Source organism: Bemisia tabaci, chromosome 3 (genome assembly GCF_918797505.1).
Source record: "Bemisia tabaci chromosome 3, PGI_BMITA_v3".
Taxonomy (NCBI): Eukaryota; Metazoa; Arthropoda; class Insecta; order Hemiptera; family Aleyrodidae; genus Bemisia; species Bemisia tabaci.
In genome coordinates this window covers 21,652,546-21,668,205 of record NC_092795.1, presented here as the reverse complement: position 1 = coordinate 21,668,205, position 15,660 = coordinate 21,652,546, and the positions used below count along the sequence as shown (strand labels likewise).

At 38.5% G+C, this 15,660-nt stretch overlaps 1 protein-coding gene across 1 annotated transcript in view; it reads right to left on the bottom strand.

The window, feature by feature from the left end:
* spri (Src homology 2 domain-containing protein sprint) overlaps positions 1–15,660 on the bottom strand; it is a 168,895-nt gene that overhangs the window by 3,829 nt on the left and 149,406 nt on the right. The window contains exons 16-19 of the mRNA XM_019040616.2: positions 3,514–3,791; positions 1,668–1,859; positions 1,056–1,187; positions 325–582 (exon numbers count right to left, since the gene is read on the bottom strand). Of these exons, the coding sequence (XP_018896161.2) occupies positions 325–582; positions 1,056–1,187; positions 1,668–1,859; positions 3,514–3,791 (860 nt within the window). The remainder of the gene's footprint in view (positions 1–324; positions 583–1,055; positions 1,188–1,667; positions 1,860–3,513; positions 3,792–15,660) is intronic.

The following is a 15,660-nucleotide window of genomic DNA, read 5'->3' as shown; positions in this document are numbered from 1 at the left end:
TTATCAATTTGTGTATAACTTTTTATACCATCGTTACAGTAAAAAATGTGGGGGGAAAAGTGGAAAAAAAAAAAGAAGCAACGAGCAAGTTAACAAAATTCTAAGAAGAGAGATCAATGTAGAATTTTAAATAGAGGGCCTCAAGATGCATGATCAGAATCAATATTATCAAATGGCTCTGATGTCAAATTTGCCAATATTTGCCAATATTTTTTTGATCAGTTTAGAGAGCAAACCAAAATGTTATTTTAACCACTGTTGAATTCTCTTTTAAAAATTTTTCAATTAATGAATAAAAATGGGAAGTTAAAAAAAACAACTTACGTCAAGAGGTGCTCCAGAATGCTTTTCCTCTGAGCAAGTTGTGAAGTTTTTAAGGACATGAACAGCACTGGATAGAGTTGTGAGGTAATATCCACCTTCCCCAGACAAAAGGGAGGGATGAAGCAAACCCCACATATACTCTGCTTCTATCTCTGCTGCTACCATTCCAGACTGGACTAGTACCCAGACAAACAGGGGTAGGAAATCGTCTGCTCCCAAAACTACTGGCTCACCGTTCTCTGGCGAGGAGTATTTCACCTGAAAAATCGATATATGGTCATTGTAGAGAATAACAGAGACAACAAAGTAAACTTTCAATTGAAAGTAGAGGCTCTTTTGGCAAAAACTTTGAAAATTCAGACTTAATAATTTAGAGAAAATCTCAATTTACATATATGGACAGTACCTAAGCATTGATGAGGATCACTTCAGATAAAAAGGTAAGATTCTTCTCTTTGTTCACAAGGTACTTTTTCTTCTTTGCTAACTTACACGAGAATAAAATAGGTAAGAAACCCTTTTTTTAAAAAAAATGTTCGTTTTTTAGAGGATAAGCAATCATAAAGCCATGATAAATAAGAAATATTAAGTTAGCTACTAAAAGAAGTAATTAAATAAATTCTACATTTTTTCTTTTTTCTTTTTTTGGACTCAATAAGGATAAAATATTTTTAAAGAGTTTGTAAATAAATTCTCTACCGAGAGTAACAAGGCATTTAAATATTACTTACGGAGTTGAAAATAGCTGAGATACAAGAGAGTAAATTTTCTAATTTTTCCAGAGGTGAATCAACAACTTGGAGCCTTTTTAGGTATTGGAAAATTGTTTCTAAATCAGCATCAGACGGTGGTATGATTTTTGCCTGTAAGAAAGAAAAGAATTGTTCAATTAAAAAGTAGAAATAAAATCTTAGGGTGCTTTGGCAATAACAAGGTCAGAGATGGGGAAGGTCTCGAGGGAGTAAAGCCTTATGGAAACAATCTCGTTTTCCATTATTGAAAAATAAAATCAAAAGCAAAAATGAGGTCACTCTTGAAATCTATGAGCAGCAAATTACTATTACTTACTTACAAAAGCTATGTAAGTAAAGTACTTAAATTAGTTTTTTTGACATGACGATTGATCACAATTTTGATGGAAGTTTTTTTCCTTAAAAAGTGACTTTTGTGAATTCTAGATATGAATATTTATTTTATACATACACACATACATGATGTCACGTTGATTGACATTGATGAACTAACTAACTATATAAATATTATGGGGGTCGTATACAGACAAATTTAGACGACTCTTTATAAAGCTTGATAATTTTCTTTGTATTAATTTGCAGTTTACTTACCCTTATTCCTAGATCACTGAGCGATTTGGTTCTAGCATATTGAATATTATCTGCAAGTAGTTGAATGGCTCCATTATCAGAATATTCATTGACAAATAAATAATACAGGTGCTCTTTCAGAGGTCGTACGACTAGCCTATGCATAACGCCTTCAAGAATTGCATCTAAATTGAGGAATTCGTTTGGGCGCAACTGCAAACAGAAATTAAGAAATCATTATTAATTATGATAAATAAAATTGCGAACAATTTTATAAATGAGTAGGAAAATAGTAGAATCATAAACTGACACTAGCTAATATCACAAAGTATCAGGATAGTCGCTAAATGATTACAAAATGAATGACAATGGAAACCTATGCTGATCCCTGAGTCTCTAATTCTTGGAAATTTCCGTGTAATATCTGCCAATGGAAAGTTTTAAAAATGAATATCAGGTTAACAGCTCGTAGATTTGTCAACTTGTAAATATCTTGAGAAGTAGATATCACTTGATCTGTTATTGGCAAGAGGAAAAGTTAAACCTAGGTGAGTAGGTATTCAAAGAAAACGGGAGGTACAAAGGGACGTTGCGTTGGTTCCTTACTGCTTCTCAATTTACAAGAGGTGTCATTATGTTCAGAGGTCTAGAGGAAAAATTAAGTTCGAGAAATAATTTATGGAGATAAATACCCATCAAAAGTGTTATTCTGTATTTTGATGTTTAAGTGGCAGTCTAAAATGATCGATTAGAATGATTGAACACAGAGAAACAGCCGTTTCTTAGGATTGGAATATGACTGTAAACAGGCTTGATTGAAAGCTGGCACTTCATGGTATTAATTAGAATTTTTGCAATGCTTTATAATGTATTTCGAGATAAAGCACTTAAGATGCTCTGAAGTAAAGAGAAATAAATAGTGCAACATTGCTCAATTTCGATAAAACTTTTACATTCATACAAATGTATATCGCTCCGCAATACATACATTAATCCCACAATTCCACACCTCTGATTGATTAAAATTGTCTAAATTTGCACTATACTGTCGATAAAAGTCAGTAAAAGAGCTCATGAAGAGGAAACGCTCTTCTTTGAATCCAAAAAGCCATACATCCGAGAGGGTAGAAATGGTTTCTGAGAGCAAAAGATGCATTAATACATGGACTATCAGAGATTCTACATGAAGAGCCGTATAAGTCATTTCAGGGTATTCATTGTTGCGTCCGGTGAATTTGAAGGCGATTTGAAGAGTTTATGGCTTCCTTCTGCTAAGTGCTAAGTGTGCGATCGGCGATCGGTTACTAAAACTCAGCTTACACTTCTTTTTTTTCCCCCTTTTTTCTTGAAATAAAATGTGGCTCCTCCCCCCTCCCCCTTCTGTCTCATTTAGCCCGATGGGTTTGGTGCAAAATTTTGCAAGAAGAGGCTTTGAAAAGCAGGGAAGAGAGGATGTTGTTTAAATGGTGTTTGTTATGCTGTTTGTTAAAGAGCATACTACGAATGATCATTATGTTAGACTTTACGTGGAGATGTAGTGACTCATCTGTGTCAATTCTTGGAGCAGGAAGCTAAAAAATAGGTATGTAAATTTTTAACGCCTGTTGTGAAGTTGGGGGTGAGGGGTTTTCAGAGTTTCCCGATTCCATTTCGTCACGGCAAAGGTTTTCAATGGACCCATCCCATCCCTTGTGTGTTTTTGGCTCTTAAGCCAATGTGTATAGGCAGCAACCACCCCTCGTCTTTCACTTCTTTTGGGGAGTTTTCAAGGATTCTGTGAGGTACCTACTGCCTTCTAGAATAACAGTAAAGGTTCCCAGGTGGATGAAATGAGGCAGAAAAGGGAACTGCTTAGAGGGTTCCTCACCTTTGAGCGCTCTCTTTCGACGCACTTCTCGAACTCGCGCTCGCCGTGCTTGACGAGGTAGTTCTTCATGCCGGACATGAACTGTCTCATGTTGCGCATGACGACCTGCGGGCGCTGCTCGCGGGAGTCGCGCGTGCACGCGATGAAGTTGTCGATGTTCTGCGCGAACGTCGTGCTCTTGTCCGCCGCCAGATGGAGCGCGTACGAGCGGATCGCCGCCCCGGAGCCTCGCCCGCCGGCCTCTCGAGTTTTCACCAGCGCTTGCAGCCGTGGTGGAGCTGAAACACAAAAACAAAAACCAAATTAGCTAAATCAATAATCAAGAGTTTTCAAAGAGCATCCTAAACATCAAACTTTCCTGGGAACGTCAAGTACAAAAAAACAGAAAAACAAAAAAATCAAAATTAGCTAAATCAACAATCAAGAGTTTGTTAAAGGGCATCCTAAAGACTCAACTTTCCTAGGAACGTCGCAAGTACCAAGAAACAGGAAAACAAAATCGAAAGAAAAAATTAGCTAAATCAATACTCAAGAGTTTGTCAAAGGGTATCCTAAAGATTAAACTTTCTTGGGAACGTAACGTACCAGGATTGAGAAAGTCCCCAGTACCTCCTCCCAGTGTGTGATTATTGTGTGTGTGTGAGGGGCAAACTCTTGAGCAAAGTTTTTGTTCACCCTCCTGAGGATGAGTCTGATTTGATATGCCTCTAAATAAGTTTGATAGGATATGCCTGTAAAAACACCCCTCCCCATATACTATCTACAGGAACGAACGACTTTATCTGCAAGATACTAGAGGAAAACATTCCATCTACCCTCTAAGCTATTCGACACGTTACTTTCAATTTTTCGAAGGGCGAGCTTTAAATTGCCGCAAACTCACCCCTCACACAGCTAAAGTTAGGCCACATCATCCTTTAAATCCACTAAAAGATTTTAAAAATACCTGGCAAAAATAATTTTGAGCTGCTTGATGACACCCAATTCATCATGAATCAACATAGGATTAATTTCAGAATAAACTAACTTTAACCATTGGTTGCGGTTCGAGGTGGATGCAAGATGCGAGTAAGAGGGTGATTCGACAAAAAGGTAGCAATGAGGGCAAATGCCTTCAAAATTAAAGGATACTACACGTTCAACCCAAAGGCGTTATCAAAAATCGGTTGATTCAAGTCTTAGGCAGGTGTGACACGAAGAGAGCGAGAGACTTCAACGCAAGGATAGCAAAATAGGCCAAGAAAGATGCCTTCAAAATAAGATGATACCGCACGCCTTACTTGTGGGCGTAATTATGAGTGGCTGGGGGGAGAGCTAGGAAGGTTACAACGAGAAGAAGATTAGATATTGTGCAGTAAACATGAACGAGAGGATTGTGAAAACTTCCACGGTAAAGTAAATATTAGGTACATCGACTGTTACTCCCTTGGTTGGAAAGTGAAGTGATACAACCGCTACGAAAACTAGAAGAAACTGGAAAATCATACACCACCGTGAGAAAGCACGGGGAAGGAGGTAAAGAATCGGTAAATATTGGATCAAGAGCTGTGACAGAGTAAATATATTATTGACCAGCCGCCGGAATATTCTAACGAATTCGAAAGAAACGGGAGCAAAACAGAGGAGGTGACGAGTGGCGTGGCGTGAATTGCGATATATCGATCGTTATGCCATTTAAACCTATGAAAAAAGATCGATTATCAGGGTGTTCGCAGCGAACACCTCAGTAATCGATTCTTTACCATAGCTTCAAATGGCGAGATATCGATAATCGATTATTCACGCCACGCCACTGGAGGTGACGAGAACAAACACAAAATTGCAGTAGACAAATATCGTCCACAGAGCAATCGCTCGCGTAACTTCGCTGTTGCCGGCTTTGAGAAGTGAGTGACATCTTTGGACATTGTAGGAAGACAATTTGGACAATTTTACGTTCTAAAATGGTGCTGTCTTCTTTACCATTGGCTCTACAATTTCTTGAAACTGGTTTAATACGGAATTTCTTTGGTTTATTATTACACCAAAAAAAGTATTGATTCTGAGAATTTGAGGAAGCTCTCGACACTGTGTCTCGAAAGGGCATCTTTAAAAAACTTGAAGTAAAATTCAAGAATAATATTATTGCGTAAATGGCTCATGATCGGAATTGACGATGGTTGAAGTATTTGGCCACTGAGAATATTAAACTTGAGATGAAGAGGTTCCCATCCTAGAAAAACTGGTTTTGCATCGTTTGCCGCTGAGAAAACTCTAAAATTCAAAGACAGACATGAAAACTGTTCTCAAATTTTGGATGTTCTTTGAGGCAAAAGATGCGGAGTTAATTTGTGTTGCTATTCATACATTTTATAGAATCGTAAAGTTTTCTCCATTGTAGTTATTTTTACTTGTTGTAGCAGCAAAACATTCAGGTTTTCTATAAAAATCAATTTGAAAGTTAATTTGTGGAATTTTATTGAAACAAAATTAATTTTATCTCTCGCGTCCTGTTCTCAAGGTTTCCTCCTTACATTGACCATCATTGACCATCATTGACCATCTTGAACCATCGTTTGAGTCCTTAGAAATAAAGAGAGAAACTGGAGAACGATAGTAAATACGGTACTTGAATCGCAAAGCATGAATTCGGCCAGAAAGAGTGGGAGTGAGGTACGGATTTGTAAATGAAATTTGACGCGTGTGATAGTGGCACAGCAAATAGACAATGCAACCTTTGCTCAGCGTCAAATGTACACCATGGCAGCACGCGTTTTTATTTACGCGTAATTCGAATTTCCCGCCCTTCCCTACTTGCAGGCCGAGAGAGAATTGGGTCGCAGGCTGATACAACAATGACTCAAAGCAATAAAAATTTGACGGGAGCAGGTCAAAATTCTGTAACGGAAAACGCGGAGCGATCGCTTTCGTAACGACGCAATTTCCTCGTTAGCGTGCAATCCCGGTTGCCATGTTATGAAAAACTCAGGATTAATTTTTTCAGAAAATGAAGGATATAAGGACAACTTTTTCACGGAAAAAGTAACAGAAGTAAAATTCTTCTCACAGGTGATTTAATGGAGAGGGACAATACTTTATTATTTGTTGACTCAATTTTTGGTTATGGTCTGATCTTTTGTTCATATTTATCCAGTGATTACACGATGGCCATTTCAAGTGTTCAATAACTCATCATCAGGAGTAGAATTTCGCTTTTATTATACGCACGTCAAACGATAAAACGATAAAACTCTACGGTTTGCATTGTAAAAAAAAAATAGAACTTTAAGAGTGATTACCGGTCATCACCTTGTTGATGAGTCGACGTCACCAACAAGGTGATGACGTACGGGTAATCACTCATAAAGTTCTATTTTTTTACAATGCAAACTGTACAGTTTTATCGTTTTATCGTTTGACGTGTGTATAATAATAGCAAAATTTTACGCATGAACATGAGTTATTAAATACTCGAAATGACCATCGTGTAATCACAGGATAAATTTGAACAGAGATCGGACCATAGCAAAAAAGTAAGTCAACACATAATAATGACGTCCGACGAAGTGAAAAAAAGCCCTAGTTGCTCAGGTAGAATCCTCCTTGTCTGTTAGCATTAGTTTCTTAACTAAATGATTTCGAAAGTATTTGTCTTCATCTCCAGAGAAATCATCTTATTTTGACAAAAAGAAAACATTTTAAAACATGATAATAGTTGTCAAACGCCTTTACTTATTCCGCTCTCCTCTCCGTTTTTAGCACCTACCCACCACTCAAAATCAAACTTTTTTAACCGCGTGACTATTCTCAGTGAGCAAGCAACTATTTTGACTCACGAGAAGAACTTTTTGCCTAGTTTACAAAATGAAGGCGCGTCACTTTTTACAACTTAACACGAGCTTTTCCTCCTCGGGTACTAGTGAATAGTGTTTACTGCAGACAGAGAACAAAAATCAGCCAAAAATGCAATTGGGCTGCATTTTGCAATAATGAACTACAATTTCTAGCTCATGGTGGAAACAGCAGAAGCAGATGGGCCGTAAATTTGCCTATGCAGGTAGTTGATTTTATGGATAAGTCTGAAATTTTAGTTCCTAAATTGCAAAATATATTCCAGTTAAGATTAAAACGGGATCTTTAAGATACCTCCATTTAAAGCGAGCGTGATCGACAGTCATTATCCGGAGCGTTCAGTCTCACTGGAGAAAAAGTCGATTGGATCTGTAGTCCGGACTCTCAAAAACAATGACAAGAAAAAATACGCTTGATTCAATCGGACTTTTTGCTCTAATAAAAAGGTAATCCGCCTAAATCCAAAAGCTCGTCTCTTCGAATCAATAAAAAATCGGATTGAAGCAAGAGTATTTTTTCTTATCGATGTTTCTTAGGAGTCTGGACTCTAGATCCAAACGACTTTTTTTCCAGTAGTCGAGGAAAATTTTCCTCTGAAAATTCAAAAAGTGAAATTTCCAAGAATCGGGCAACATCCTTGCGTGGATGGAGGGACAACCGTGATCCCTCGGATCACGCGAGTCCCGTGTGAAATCGGGTGAGTCATTACTCAACATGTACGCAACATGTCACCTGAGTTTACATTGGGAGCGTTGAGATGTGGTTCAATGCACGGGTACCGCCGCCCCCGCTCCGCAATGAGTGCACACCATATTTCAAATTTAGCGTCCTCTGCGTGGCCTGACCTCGTTACAAAGGCGCCACGCAGCGGAATTTCCCCAAAAATTTCGAAGCCAAACTCCTGACAGGTGCTGACAAGGTACGCTCTTATGCAATCAGTCATTAATTTCACCAACTGCCCGGTTTTATTCTCATTTCCATCTATTTAAAAAAAAATTGTACGCACTTTGTTAGTTAGACACTGACACAATAAAGCCCGGAGTTGGTTCAAAAATTGTAGTTCCTAAAATTTTCAAAAAAATAAAGCTTTGATAAAAGGGAAAACCTCTACGAGAAAGTCGGTTTTCAAAAGGAAAGTTCATACCCCGAAACACTGTCATGCGCTGCTCAAAAAAAGAACAAAAAAAATTTCGAAGTAAAGTTAAAACCTTCATTTAAAATGACACGAGGACACGTTTCTGGGAAAATCGATGTTGGGATAAAGACAGTCAATACGTGCAAGGCTTTTGGCGTTCTCCAAATATCAAATTTCCTGTCTATCCTAAATTTTTTATGTGAAAAGGGAGAAAACATACAATTCAACATTAAAACTATTTCGGGGGACTGACCTAATTTTCCTTATTTCATTCGTTTAAATTTTCACTTGCTAATGCCGGAAAGAGCCGAACTTCCCCATATTCTCAGAATTTTCTTTCCAATTTCCCTGCGAAATCAAGTCCCAGTGTGGTAGGGTAGTCCCAAACTCACTCTCAGAACTGCCAGGGTGTCTACTGAAACAGGCTGGCCAAAAACCAGCACTTATACAGTACTTTTTCAGTACATTCCCTCGAATTCTATACCTCTTTAACAGAAACATTCAGTACCTCCATATGACGAAATTTGAAATATTTCAAAAATTTGAATTTCTCGCTCAAATTGCAACAAAAATGACAAAATAATGACAAAAATTCCGGACCTTCTTGAGGTATTTTTGCACTTTTTCAGTACTCCCGGGCCGCCCTTAAAAAATGAGTGCTATTTCCGGACTTTCCGGAAATTCCGGACTCGTGGACACCCTGACTGAGTATAAATGCTAATATCCTTACGCACGGTCTAGTGCGCGAAGGAGCCGCTCAAATTCGGGTCCTTGCCTATGTCATCCGCGCAGTTTCAGCCTTCACCTGTCCGAGTGCCCGGAAATACCGGGACCACTGCTCCGCGTCTTCAGAGAGACAGCAGTAAGTGCGTTCCGGCGTGAATCCAGATTCGCACGCACGCTTACGTAACTTAAAGCTCATGCCGTAATGGACTTACTGGAGTCTGGAGTCGCCCCCGCCCGGCTCCAGACGAGTATGAATGAACTCGGTTGGCGGGAATCAGAGTACGAATCAATCGCTGCGCTTACGTAATTTAATTAGGAGTACCGCACGTTTGACATCCGCTGCATCTCCGAGTTCAAGGTTTGGTGCCAGGCCGGCTCCGATAATTTCTCACGCGCGACGAACGGTGCCAGCTTCACGAAAAAAATCGATCGTCTCGTGTGGATATATTAATTTTATTTCAGGAGAACTGAAGTTGAGATTTTGCTTACTGCGAGCCTGGCCTCACGCGAAAACTCGATGTGAGGGTAGGTTCGCTCTATCGAGCCGAGTTCAAACCACTGGCGTGGCGTGCTTTGCGATACATCGATTGATCTGTCATTTAAACCTATGGAAAAGGATCGATGAACAGGGTGTTCGCAACGAACACCTTAATAATCGATTCTTTACCATAGCTTCGAATAGGGAAATATCAATAATCGATCATTATCATCAGTGAGTACCTATACTTAAATGCAATCATTAAAAGTGTCTGATGCTTTAGCAATGATATAATAACAGAACTTCAGAGGAAATTGATTGCCCGCGAGTGATAAAATTTGAAAACTGGCACAGCATAGAAACCCTTCACTTTCTTGGATTTACACAAACAGGCAAGCGCATTATCAATTTACTCTGTCCGTATCGCGACAACTGCATTGTCTCGTCACTCGAAACTTTTCCATTTCCACACCTTCATCTGAATGGTAACTCTTAAAACCAAACGTACATTTAAATCAATATTAGAAGGTATCCGTGTGTATCTCGGTCTTTTTCCCTCCAAGAAAGAAGAAAAAATAGTTCACAAGTTCAGTTAATTTTTCTAGAAATATTGAAATTAACAAATACAGATCCGAAAAAGGAAAATTTTCATTGCTTCGCACTATGTTTGATGTGATACACTACTTAATTTGTTAGCATCTATTTATAGATTCCCTTCGGAACTCGCTCACAGTACAGTGTGAGATGGAAATGAAATTTCAATTGGTTCGCATTGTTCGATGAAAGAAAAAATGTAAAAAATAATTGAGCCATGAAATAATATTGCGGCGGATATGTAGCATCCTGAATTGACGGGTGAATTTCTCAAAAGAAAACCCCAGGGGAAAAGATAATCTTATGATGTACATTACAACTAAAACGCCTCGAAAGACCTTAAGAGAATGGTTCTACTAAGGATGAGAAAGCCACAAAGCGTTTACACGTATGATGAAATAATATATTCAGAAAGTACTATATCTCATTTAAATAAATCAAGATAAATTCTAGCGTGGTGTAATAAAAAGGTGGGGGGAACTCAAATCGAAAATGAATTAGGAGAATTAATAAAATACTTCAGTTTCCAAGAATTGATCTGGGGCAGGAAAATCGGGTTAATTGGGAATTGGGCGGCTGGGAAATCACGACAGGTTGATTTTTTTTTTTTTTTCGCGACATCGGTTACAGGTGAAAAAAAAAAAAAATCAGCGGGAAAACTGTGCCTATACAAACCATGCCTAATTCGTGATGTGATGCACCATGGCTTAATCTTTACGATCCTTTCCCCTTTAAGGAAATTGGTCCTTGATGAAGAGGGCGGTTAAATGTCAGTTTAAAATTTAAATAGGTGGACAGGTTTTAGAACCAGTGTGAAACGGCCGAGAGATAAAGAGGAGAAAAGGCGAAAAGGAACTAGAAAAGAGATGAAAAAGGACCAATCACGTCTCAGCATGCTGTCGGTAGGCGAGAAAATCTTGTTCTGGGTGTCCTTGGACTTTGCGAAAAGAGGTTAGCGAACCCAACTGGCAGTTGAAAACTGATTTCATCTCCTTTTTTACACGATTCTTTCTCCATTTTTATGTTCTCTCATCTTCTTTTCAGAAATTAGCTTAAGCATGAGCTAAGACAAAGCCCTATCTCAACTGGGCACCTAATGGAGCACAACCTCAGCATTGTCACACAGGACTTAATGGTAATTTTATACAAAAACTCAAATTCTGAGATAAAGCGCGGCACTGCCCAAAGGATTCCGGAATAACTTAATATCCACAAGGAGATTTGAGAGAGAAAGGATACGGCAGAAAAATCAAAGCTCACTTTTCTGACTCAATTTGGTATAATTCCGTGATGAAATAGTAAAACATTTTTGAAAAATCTTAAACGCGAAAATGGACCTTGTTGCGCACGAGCGCGCTTTCTCAAAGCGTATTTCTAGTCAAGTTAAGTAAAAAAAAGGTAAAATTGGAATAAGTTGTACTTAAATTTCTACCTCGCAATCTAAAGTTACAGCGGCACTTAACTCGAAAATTTAGTATGTTCATCGGATGACCGTCGTCGTCATGCCAAAATTAGCTGAAAGGAATTTCAGATATTCTAACTCAAAGTGGTTATAATCAGCTTCTGAGCAGTTTGCTCATGTCTAGCGAATATTGATAAGGAGGGCATTCAGCCGAACGTCATTAAGTTATGGTTTTAATTTCCACGCGCGAACGTGACCGTCTCTGAATGGTCAGGCGCGTTTCACTCAAAAACCTGATTCATCAGCAATCCGAGCTATTATATCGAACTACAATGTTACAATGATAAGTAATCAGCCGAGACAGAAGTGTGCAGGTCATAAGCCTTCATAAAATTTTAAATTTTCATGAACGCTTATGAACTTTAGAGCTGAGATTTTAGAGCACTCCTTGAGCTCCTAAAAGCCCGTTTCAGATCAGTGCCGTGGCGTGTTTTGCGATATATAGATCGATCTACCATTTAAACCTATGGAAAATGATCGATAAACAGGGTGTTCAAACATCTCAATGATCGATTCTTTACCATAGCTTCAAATGGGGAAATATCGATAACCGATCAATCACGTCGCGCCAATGTTCCAGATAACTTTTCCTTTTTTGTGATATGCGCGGGGTCGGTACATACGGAATTCTGTATCCCGCGCTTACAGCGAATAAAGAAAATTTATCTGGACAGGCTCTGAGCAAGTTGAAATTTCCCATAAATATTGCATATGAGTGGTTTCAACGAGACAAACTTCATTCGTTTACTCAGTTCGTTAATTTTTCTACAAGTTTCCTTTTATTGTTGCCGTATCGTGCTATAAGAAGCAACATTTAGAATGTATGAAATAGGAAAGCTGCTCTATAAAAAACGAAGCTGGAAAAATCGACTGATTTTGCGATTCGTAAATCAATAAGAAGTCACTGAAAGTAATTGAATTTTATTGGTGAGTGTCCCCTGAATTCTCTACCGAATAATTTCCCTGTATAGACTAGGCGACTGGAGGGGAAACTAGAAAAAAGAAATAGAGAGAAAAAATCCGAAGATATAAATCAAACGGCAGAAACTATAAATCATCGCAACACATTCCAGACAAATTCTGGCGAGGAGGGGCTTTCCATGATTTACGATCTTGACGCACGGCTTCTTGGACTTATTAGCTCGCCAGAAATTCTTATGACACGAGTTGGCAACAGCGCATTGACCATAGAATAAGCTATCAATTAGCATCAATATGATGGGCTGACCTTGGAAACGGATGAAGATAGCCACGAAGGAGCAAGTTCAAAGACCACGCGCAAAATTTCGGGGTTTTCGGTAGCTAAAAAACTTCGCTGTCAAGATGTGCACCGAAATAATTTGCGGGCCAGGACGGAAAAGGGGGCTAAATTTTTTCACTGTGAAAATAATCTGATTAGAACTAGAAGATGATAGGGAACTTTACTAGGTATCGTGTATAGGTAGAAATAATTTATTTTTCATTTTTATTTTTTTTAAACTAGGGGTTAAAGTGACATTAAGTTCCCACCATGGGCGATTGTAATGGATCGCATTTCAACAAAGTTAAAAACCACCACAGGATTCCTCCAAAATTTTTTTGAAACTCAAAAAATCATAATTTAATAATCTCACTGTGTGTGAGAGAGAAAGACTGAAAAATGGGTGGGAAAAAAAATTGAGAGTGGATACTCGGACAATGGAATTAATGCCCTCTGGGGCAATACCACTTATCATTGCATTTAGGACTATGGACTCAATACTTTTTTTAAAGGTTTAGGACCATTTATGATGGACAAATAGAATTTTATGTCGATTTAGAGTATATGTCGTTCATTTTATGTGAGGATAAAAGGTAGCTTAAAGTTTTAAGACACAGATATACAGAGCTTGACCGATCATAGAATGACCACATTGACAACATCGCCACTAACCTTGGAGCCACACTCTAGGACCTAGGAGTTGAGGAACACATGTTAAGTGGGCTCGTATATTAAACGAATTCAGATGCGTACCAATTTAAAAAGACCTGGAATTGAGTTGACCGGGGTCTTAATCTGACAGCTTTTGACGTGCGGTTTGAGGCCTGCAGAGGCGTTTAGTTAGGTTTGCAGATTGCAAAGTGGGTAGTAGGAAACGCATGAAAAGTGCTGACAATGAGTTTTCCTTACAATTTTGTTACAACATTTTTTTTTTTTTTTTTCGCTTTCATTTTTTTTATTTATTAAATAGGTGGATAATGATTTACTGCACTTATACGAGAGCAAAGAAGATGAGGAGTTCCGAGGCAAATATAAAGAAAATCGAACTATGTGCATGGGATCAGGTGGATACATGTTAAGAGTGCCCGAGATTGAAAAACTCGATTAAATCTATCGGGCGGGAAGAAAAAAATCAAACTGGTTTTTTGTTCGTTTCGGCTGACACTTTTTTCTCGGCTTAATCGTTCGTAAATCTGCCGATTATGGGCCAAATTTACATTAGACATGAAAAGAAAAGTAGCAATAAAGAGAAGGAAACGAGTGAGTAATTAAGGATGTGGGTGGGATTTTTTTTACCTACTTTTTTTATTTCGATCTAGTATGATTTAGTTTTCTCTTTTTGTAGGCTCAATTAAAACCGTTAGATAGATTTGGAAAAAATTCAAACGAATGGAGGTGGAAAACTGTGGAGCTTGCATTTTCCAGCCAAAGACACGCTTTCCCCCGCAGAAATCGTGTGACTCCTAAAAAAGATGGCCAAAATTCACCGAACATTTTCCGTAGGTTGAATAAAACTCAAACTACAGTAAAAGTTTAAACTGAAAGTTCAACTTTAAAAAATAACCATCACTTATATGCATCAATAAACTTAATGTTACCGGCTGAATTTCGACTCAGAAGAAAGACAGCGCAGAATGCATACCTTAATTGTCACGTTTCAAAATCTCTGATTAGGTTTCATTTGTTAAACGAGTGAGGAGATACACAAAAATTTCCAGTTTTTTTTTTTTTTTTTTTTTTTTTTTTTAAAGCGCAAGCAACGTTGCAATCGGAGATACGCACTTTTCGACTTCAGCCATCGATACTGGTAAAAAATACCAAAATCAACAGTACGCTTGAGTAAATATCCACGCGTGGAAGGACGTCGGAGAAAATCATTTGCTCCTATACATTCAGGTTGAAGGAAGGGTCATGGTCACGCAGTAGACCTTCAATTAACGAGCCCGGGGAATAAGGCAGGACGTTATACTGCGTGACGGAGCGTCAATAACCTCTCAACATGATGGAGATAGTTGCCAAATATTCCAAGCACACCCTATCAGTGTGAGACTCAAAATCGTACGAATTCCTATCGAAATTATATCGAACGCCATCGAGAAAAAAAAATGAAAAAAGATGCATGAAGTAGTACATGTTAACTGCAGAATTTCTTGTAAAAATACTCTCCGTCTCAAGATAAACGTGCGGTGTTGCTATATTTGTATCATCTGGCACTGCACATACGGGCATGACCAAAGTCTTCTTTTGGCGTTACAGAAAGTTCTCCATCGAAAGCTCATACTCTGATTTTTCGACCTGCGGGCTGATTATTGAAATTGATAGACAAAGCTATAGGCAAATAAGACACAGAGAGTACGAAGCGATTCTATAGGTGGAAACGGGCGGCTCTTATAGACTAAGGGAGAAAATGATGGACTAATTATCGGGTCTCTCGTGGGTTGCCGTTAGTTAGCCTATCACCCACGTCCTTTGTCCATTGCAACCACCCGCTTCCACCAATAGGATCCCTCCAAATCCCTATTGTCTTTTTTGTCTATAGCTTTGTCTATCAATTTCAATAATCGACCCGCTGACTTGAAACCTTAATTACGAAGGTCCTTTTGTCCCAAAACTTGCTCAACTTTCGTTGAAAAAATGTCCAATATAGACCTCGGCAAAGCACAATCACATTGATACTTCGA